General features: G+C 38.0%; 1 protein-coding gene across 1 annotated transcript; it reads right to left on the bottom strand.

Annotated features, from left to right (window-relative positions):
- Positions 1-208: 208 nt before the first annotated feature.
- On the bottom strand, positions 209-2,818 carry LOC149257667 (uncharacterized). Its single transcript, XM_089370037.1, has 2 exons — positions 488-2,818; positions 209-375 (listed from the first exon to the last, which is right to left on the bottom strand). Exons 1-2 carry the CDS (start codon positions 2,546-2,548, stop codon positions 310-312), a joined length of 2,127 nt encoding a protein of 708 aa, XP_089226163.1. The 5' UTR covers positions 2,549-2,818; the 3' UTR covers positions 209-309.
- Between the last annotated feature and the right edge of the window lie 5,916 nt (positions 2,819-8,734).

Genomic DNA, 8,734 nt, shown 5'->3' with positions numbered 1-8,734 from the left:
ACAAAAGGTAAGGATTAATAAGGATGTCTTGAAACTCCTGGTTTCATTTAGGAGATAAAATATATTTATAATTCTTAATTTTATAATTAAGACTAAATTTTACATAAATATAAATATTTTATTTAATAATATTTTTTATAAAATTTTGAGAAAAATAATAAAGGTGAGATAAAAATATAAGTAAACCACCAACTATAAAATCGGGGTTATTTATATTAAAAAAAACATATTGAAAGTAGAATATGAAATCAGATAAAATGACATGAATCTTTGATCAAATGACCTGATTACATTTCAAAATAGAACAAATTAAGCTATTTCCCATTCAAAATTGGGATCGGTGTGACTATAAACTTGATTGTTACAATCGCCAATCTGCAAACGAACAAATCCAAAGGTTATGTATTAGCAATAGTTATCATCTCCATACACACAAAAATAAACCTAAACGCCTAACAGTAATGCATCCATTACTCTAATTGATTACCTCTTCTCGCATCCCCTTGGCTTTTCCTGCTACAAAAGTTGCACGGTATATTTCTTCCTCCCTCCCGTCCTCTGCCCATTTACTGCAATTTTCTATTATTGCTTTGTCTAGTTCATTTTTTATGCAATGAACAATAATATTGGCCAACAAGCATCTTAAATCATGGATTGCATTATGTGAATTAGCATCGACTGCTTTCCATGTTTTGTACAGGTTATATTTCAGAGCTGCACTCATCCATTCCTCGGAGTCGTGCCTCTCTATGCTCGGCGGTGTCCCTTTTTTCGAAAGTTGGCGCATTTCCTCTGTGAGTGGCCTGATCTTCTGTTGCAGTAAATGGTTGGACTGTTTATTCCAAATGTGCTGAAGGGTGTCGAATTCTTTGTCTGCTGCTAGACTCACTAAATTGGCTTGCGGATCTGAACTGTCCACAAAGTCTATGAAGTCCCATGCCTGGCAATAAACATTCATAGCCTCATCAATCACATCAGAATTCGTACTGTACTCACTGACATGCATCATGCAATATATCAATGACACTGCTCTCATCTTCCAAGACTTTTTGCCATGGTCCTGGTAACACTGCTCTTCATCTGCAGCCAGTGACAGCGCAACGGCATCACCTTCGGCAGACCCAGTTTTCTCTGTTAATACTTTTACCAAATCTGAAGTATTATCCTTGCCCTTTTCAATGCCTTGCTTCATATGATTCTCCGTTTTTTTAAAGGCCCGTTGATTGGCTATCCACAGGCTGTAGGCCATTTCTCCTGGCATTCGGATGCAGTCCAAAGCATCTTTGTAAATTGAAAAATGATCAGTCTCTTGTTGTAATATTCGCAATCCACACAACAAGGCATAAGTTTCATGGCTCATGATGAAAGGCCTGATCAATCCGATCACAATTTCAGAGAGAGACCAACATGCTTTGCTGAGTGCAACCATGAATTTCTGCATCCAAATCCTCATGGGCAACAATAAGGAATGCAGCCTTCCTACTGTGATGAAATTCACCATGACACTTTGCCAAAATGCTCTTTCACGGATTCTTTTTAGCCGATATAATCGGCCTTTCAAGTGTCTATCCAGATCCTCTTTGAGCTCAACAAGACTCCTGGTCCAAAAATCCTCCAAGTAAAATAGGAAGTATGGATTTCTTGGAAAATACATAACGGCTATTACCCATCTGAAGAAGATGACGATCCATCCTACTAAAACGAAGGCAAACTCAATAGCAACTGTTAATCTGTGCACTATATCATAATCATTTCGTGGGAGGTGAATGCATTTCCATTTAACCATAAAAATGACAACAGAAACTGTGACTAGGAAGCCTGCAGATGAACTGAAAACTGACCTGGCCATGATATAGTCAGGTTGGGAGGCACGAACTACAATCCAACACTTGAGGACGTGATCCCCAATGTTGTCACACCCTCTTTTTTCCTGGGAATTACAACATGAGAGTGCTAAAGGAACCTTTTGAGAGGTGATCTTACGAATGGTTTTACCTGCTAACACCGCGCAGGTCAAGAGTAGAAGCAGCAATACACATGATATGAAGAGTGTAGTGCCGGACACTAGGAACCAGAATGATTCACTTTGCTCGGATGGCCCAGGCGAGGGCTTCTTAAATTTCCAAACAAAATAAAGCTCAAGGACCATATGGAGTATGACAGCCAATACCAATCCTCCAATATCGCTCCACACACGAGTCCAGCCAGATTGGACCATACCCGGAAGCAAATAGCCTATGAATACACACATTGTAAGTCTCCGGCAATCAATTACCAGTTGATCTTCTCTCAGCAGAACGCCCACTTTGTTCATTCTTTCTTTTTTGTGGTCCATATAACGGATATCCCAGAAATCAATCAAACCCAGCATCTGGATTGTGAGAGCGGTCAGAACGAGAGCTACACCAGGAATCCAGTGTGCCTTCCTCTTCAACGCCTTACAGACATCCCATAAAAGTAATATCAGAAACAAAATTGCGCACACGCTTGATGGCAACAGCTCTAGAATGTCATCAAAATAACTGTGAGCGTGTTCTTCGTTTCCCATATTGGAAATGCCAATAACATGCGAGGGATGCCTTCACCACTGGTCTGAATTGGACCTCGAATCTATCTGCTCTGCTACAAATGAGACTGCGTCATAATGTTTCAAGGAACAAATACGGTCTTTAACAATAAAAAATATATTCGGCTCGCTGTAAGTTTTGACAAAGTGTGCAAGAAATGAAAGTGGACCCGCTGAAGATGCCATATGATGTGAATATCTTACGAAATCAGGAAGAAACCAAACAGCTGGACCTAGGCTCTCACAGAAGGAATAAAAGTGGCCTTACCTACTCAAATTGAGATAGACCAAACCCAAGCACACGAAGCTAAATTAAAATACAGGAATTTGTAACTTTTTACTAGATTATATTATTCTATCTTTTCCTTTTTCTTTAAAAAGCAAAAGAACAATAATAATAAAAGATATAAAACAAGCACACGAAGCTAAATTAAAATACAGGAATTTGTAACTTTTTACTAGATTATATTATTCTATCTTTTCCTTTTTCTTTAAAAAGCAAAAGAACAATAATAATAAAAGATATAAAGTGTAACTTTTTCCTAGATTATATTATTCTATCTTTTCCTTTTTCTTTAAAAAGCAAAAGAACAAGAATAATAAAAGATATAAATTGTAGAAGACGTTATATTAAAAAGAAAAAGTTTAAGAATAACTATGATATATAAGACCAATATGTTATATAAATTGTAGTAGTAGTTATATTAAAAAGAAAAAGTTTAAGAATAACTATGATATATAAGACCAATATGTTAAAATGAGTGGTATGTTACCGAGGAAAAAGTAAAAGAGAAAGCAATATCTCTAAATTTTGTAAAGATATGTATTTTTATTATTTTATCATTTAAATAAAAATATAATATATGTTGAAATTAATAAAGTATGGAGAGGGTTTGTTCATTAGTTGTGAGTGTGTCTTAGGAATTAGTTTTTATTTTCTAGGTGTTAGTTCTAATTCTCTTATTGTTATGTAAACTTATATATTCTTGTTTCATAATGATTAATGCATAGCATTCTTTGTTAAGCAAGCTGATATGTATTTTTATTATTTTATCATTTAAATAAAAATATAATATATGTTGAAATTAATAAAGTATGGAGAGGGTTTGTTCATTAGTTGTGAGTGTGTCTTAGGAATTAGTTTTTATTTTCTAGGTGTTAGTTCTAATTCTCTTATTGTTATGTAAACTTATATATTCTTGTTTCATAATGATTAATGCATAGCATTCTTTGTTAAGCAATCTCCAGGTGCAGCTTGCTTTTGAGAGCTGTTGAGTTTCACAATATATTTTGTTTCTTCCATTTTTAATATGGTATCAGAGCTGATGAACTTTGGTTGTAAATGCTTAAGTGGCAGACTTGTGGCCCTTGGTCGCTGGTACGAAGGAGGCCTCGCGAGGAGGCAAAGCGCTGAGGAAAAGCTCGGAAATTATTTTTTCTCTCCTCTCATGAAGCAGGTAGCGCAGGATTTTGGTATATATTTCGCGCTGGTCAACCGAGGTTTAGTAGGGAGGCAGCGTGGGTCTCGGGCTCAATTACGCGCTGTTAGATCTTTCCTCTAACAAATTTCATTCAGGACGCCCGAAAAGTGTGGATCTTTCTTCCCAACTGCGTGCTGCTATGATATGGTGAATTGGCGCGGTGGATTGAGGCTCTGTTGTGCCGAGGTCGAGAATTAAAGTGTTGTGGGTGTGGAGAATTATACGCCAAATGCAATATGGCCCTCTGAGCATGGAAAATTCAACATCGACCACTGATCTAATTTCCTGGGTGAGTTGAGAAGTGGCTAGAGGAAAATTGTGCAGGAGGCATGACGTTCATGCAGGAGGTCGTGTAGTCTGTTTAGCCTGAGGCGGGGGTCGGGCAGAGGGAGTTCTGCACGCAGGTTGATCAGTGGCGCTTTCGTGGCTGCAAAGGGATAGCAGTGAAGCCTGCCGTGACTGTTGTGGAAGCGGAGGTCGAGCAGAGGGAGTTCTGCACGCAGGGGATCGAGGCATCAATCATGATCTTGGAGAGTATGGAGATCATGAATGTGAGCGATTGTTCGTAACATTGTTGCAGGTTATGTGAGCGTAGGTGAAGGCAACTTCCTCCGCAACGATTTGTGCAGTCGGTTGACAGTTGGAAATTTCTGGTAATTTCAAACAAAAATAAACAGAGAAACAATGCTATGTTTTTATCTTAGGAAACTAAAAATTATGTGTTGAAGAACAGAGTTTCACACACCAAAATAAACACTCTCTATTCATTAATCAGAACCACTGCAGTTACAAATTTCTTCCTCTCTCAGAGGGATTTCACCAAGAACTTCCAAAAAAAATTACTCTGTCTCTTTTAGAAATTTTACACTACTGTGTGTAAAAATTTCTTTTACATTTATTGCTGTAAATAAAAACAAAATCTCACACTTACTGCTATAAAGAAAAATTTCTTTTACATGTGGTGCTGCCCATTACATTTCGTTTCTTCAACAAAAAAATCTTCATGCTGCTGCATTTTTCATATTCACACTGCTGTGTGTTTTCACAATACATTTCAAAAGGAAACATTACATTATAATCGCTGCTGCGAATTTTCTTTTATTGCTCAGCGAACAAGGAATGTTGCCTATATTTTTAACCATAAAACAAAACATGACCATACTCCCGTACATAATAAAATATAATAAACTTAAAAGACTTTACCTAATTTTATGACCACAGTAAATTTTTATTAAATGCTTTAGTGACAGGAACCGGCGGTCAACCAAAAACTTCACGTCAATCGCACGGAGGTCAGCCTGAACCATGTACCCTGTTGCCATGACCGTTGATCTGATCGGACGGTTGACTTCAATCCCCCGGAGCCCCCAATCGCACAAACTTTACCGGTCAGAGAATGAGCGGTTTTGAAACTGTACTGTGGACATGTGTCGGCATATCGCACTGATCGGAGCCCCTTCGGAAAATACCACAATCGGCAGAAGGCGGTGCGGGGAAATCCATGGTGGTTTTGCTGCTGCACGATGGCGGATTCGGCAAACTCAGCAGTTTAAATTAATATTTCAACACTCCCCTTTAATTTCAACTGTTGGGTTATCAGTCATACCTAGACATTTCCTCAAAAATTCAAAACTTTTCTGTTCCAATGGCTTGGTCAGAATGTCTGCAACCTGTTTCTGAGTTCTGCAATGTTGTAAAACAATTTCTCCATTGCTTACCAATTCCTTGATGTAGTGAAACCTTGTATCAATGTGTTTCGTTCTCTTATGAAACACCGAATTCTTGGACAATGCAATAGCTGAGCTATTGTCACAAAAAATCACTGTTCCTTTTGCCTGCTCTTGGCCTAAGCTCCTTAACATTCTTCTCATCCAAACTGCTTGACATGCTGCTGCTGTAGCTGCCACATATTCTGCCTCTGCTGTAGACAACGCTACAATAGGTTGTTTCTTAAAAGCCCATGAAATGGCTCCTGAACCCATGTGAAAAACATAACCGGATGTGCTTTTCCGATCATCTACACTTTCAGCCCAATCACTATCAGTGTATCCAATAAACATTCTGAAGTAGCATATAAAATGCCAAACCTTTTAGTACCTTTAACATACCTTAGAATCCTTTTTGTTGCCTGCCAATGTGCTTCTTTTGGCCTCTCCATGAATCTAGAAATTAAACTAACAACATGCATTATATCCGGCCTAGTTGCAGTTAAATACATGAGGCTGCCAACTATGCTCTTGTACAAACTAGGATCAAAATCCTTGCTGCTGTCCTCTTTGTTGAGTTTTAATCCCATCACTATGGGAGTGATTGCTCCCTTGCTGTCCTGCATGTTAAATCTTTCCAACACTTCATTTACATATTTTGCTTGTGAGATAAAAATTCCATTTTCATTTTGATCTACTTCTATTCCTAAGAAGTATCTCAGCAAACCCATGTCAGTCATTTCAAATTCCTCTTTCATGATTGCTTTGAAATTTTCAATGAGATATTCATCATTACCTGTGAAAATAACATCATCAACATATAACATAACAATTAGTATTTTACCATCCTTTTCTTTGATGTAGAGGGTGGGTTCTCCCTCACACTTCTCAAATCCATTTTCTAGTAGATAGGAATCTATCCTACTGTACCATGCTCTTGGTGCTTGCTTCAGCCCATAAAGAGTTTTCTTCAATCTGCACACTTTGTGCTCTTGGCCTTTCTTTTCATAGCCTAGAGGTTGTTCAATGTAAACCTCTTCCATTAACACTCCATTTAGGAACGCTGACTTCACGTCCATTTGGTAAACTTTCCACTTGTTTTGTGCAGCTATGGACAACACTGCTCTCACTGTTTCCATTCTTGCAACCGGTGCGAAAGTTTCCTCATATTCTCTCCCATACTGCTTCTTATATCCTTTGACAACAAGTCTTGCCTTGTGTCTTTCTATTTTTCCTTCAGCATTACTCTTAGTCTTGTAGACCCATTTAACTCCAATGACTTCTTTTCCTTTTGGTAGTTCAACCAAATCCCATGTCTTGTTTCTTTCTATGGCATTGATCTCCTCATACATAGCTTCTATCCATTTTCTATCTTTAATTACATCTTCGAAATGAATAGGGTCATCAACATGACAATATAAAGCAAACAAAGAATTCATACCTTCATCATAAATATCACTTAAATTCCTGAACTTCTTACCTATTTCATTTGGTGTACAAGTGCTTGAAGATGCACTTGAATTTCCTCCTTGTGGTGTGCTTGGAGAAGCACTCTCATTTCTCCTCAAGGGTGTCTCTTGCTGTCCTTGTGTTGGTGCTACTGTTTGGGGATGTATTTCAGCCATCTCCTCATCATCTTCATCATGAGACAAGCAGTTTTTAACATTCACTGTTTTCTCTATGCTTCCATCCCAAGCTTCCTCCTCAATGAACTGAACATCTCTGCTCAGAAAAAAATTCTTGGTAGATGGGATATACAACCTGTAAGCTTTGGATTCCTCACTGTATCCAATGAAAATACATTTCTCCCCTTTACTGTCCAACTTCTTCCTTAGCTAATCTGGAATGTGTGCATAAGCCACACATCCAAAAACTTTCATGTGGGTGACTCCTTGCTTTCTCCCACTCCATGCTTCTTCCGGCACTTTGTTCATCACTGCTTTTGTAGGACACCTATTCAAAATATATACTGCACAGTGTACAGCTTCAGCCCAATAATCATTTGGCAAATGCTTTGCCTTTAACATACTCCTCGCCATATCCATGATGGTCCTATTCTTTCTTTCAGCTACTCCATTTTGCTGCGGGGTGTACCTAGCTGTAAACTGCTTATGAATTCCATTTTCTCTACAAAACCGTAGGAATTCCTTGGAGATATACTCACCTCCTCTGTCAGTTCTTAGAACTTTGATATGCAGCTCACTTTGATTTTCTACAAGTGCTTTGAAATTTCGAAATTTTTCAAACACTTCACTTTTGTTCTTCAGGAAATAAACCCAAGTCTTTCTGGTGAAATCATCAATGAATGTTAGAAAATATTGGCTGCCTGCTAATGATGGAGTTTGCATCGGTCCACATAAGTCTGAGTGGACAATCTCTAAGGGTGCTTTTGCCCTTATGCTTTTCCCTAATGGAAACATTTCTCTATGTTGTCTCCCCAAGATACAACCTTCACAAAGGCTGTCTGGTTTCTTTATCAATGGTAATCCTCTTACCATTCCTTTCCTACTCAACAAGTTAAGACCTCCAAAGTTGAGATGTCCAAATCTCAAATGCCACAACCAATTTTCATCCTTTGGTACGCTTTGGAAAGCCTCTTGGGTAACTGCTGCAATTACTTCTTTGTTTTTCAAATCTGCCCTTATTCTGAGATGGAACATCATGTTCCTTGTCATCTTTACTTCAGCAATACATCGTTTGCTGGGTGCTCTATCCATAATGGTGCGTACATCATTCACAAAGAAAACATTGTAACCCTTTTGAACAAGCTGTCCAATACTTAAGAGGTTACATTTCATTCCAGGAACATAATAGACATCTGCTATGGTTTTCTTTTCACCTTTCTTTTAAATATTTTAGCTTCTCCTTTTCCCATAACAGAAATTTTACTATCAGTCCCAAGTGTGACTTGTGACTTCACACTCTGATCTAAAGCAGAAAACATGGCTATTTTTCTTGTCATATGGTTACTGCAACCGGAG

Source organism: Pinus tabuliformis, chromosome 6 (genome assembly GCF_031772625.1).
Source record: "Pinus tabuliformis cultivar Carrire ecotype Pingquan chromosome 6, CPIR1, whole genome shotgun sequence".
NCBI classification, from domain to species: Eukaryota; Viridiplantae; Streptophyta; class Pinopsida; order Pinales; family Pinaceae; genus Pinus; species Pinus tabuliformis.
This window is presented reverse-complemented; position numbering and strand designations above follow the sequence as displayed.

Bases quoted from the DNA above. Each gene is read 5' to 3' on its own strand.
- LOC149257667 (XM_089370037.1), bottom strand. From the start codon at position 2,548: ATGGGAAACGAAGAACACGCTCACAGTTATTTTGATGACATTCTAGAG. The intron at 376-487 runs GTAATCAATTAG...GTTCGTTTGCAG, and splicing joins CCAAGGGGATGCGAGAAGAG to ATTGGCGATTGTAACAATCA.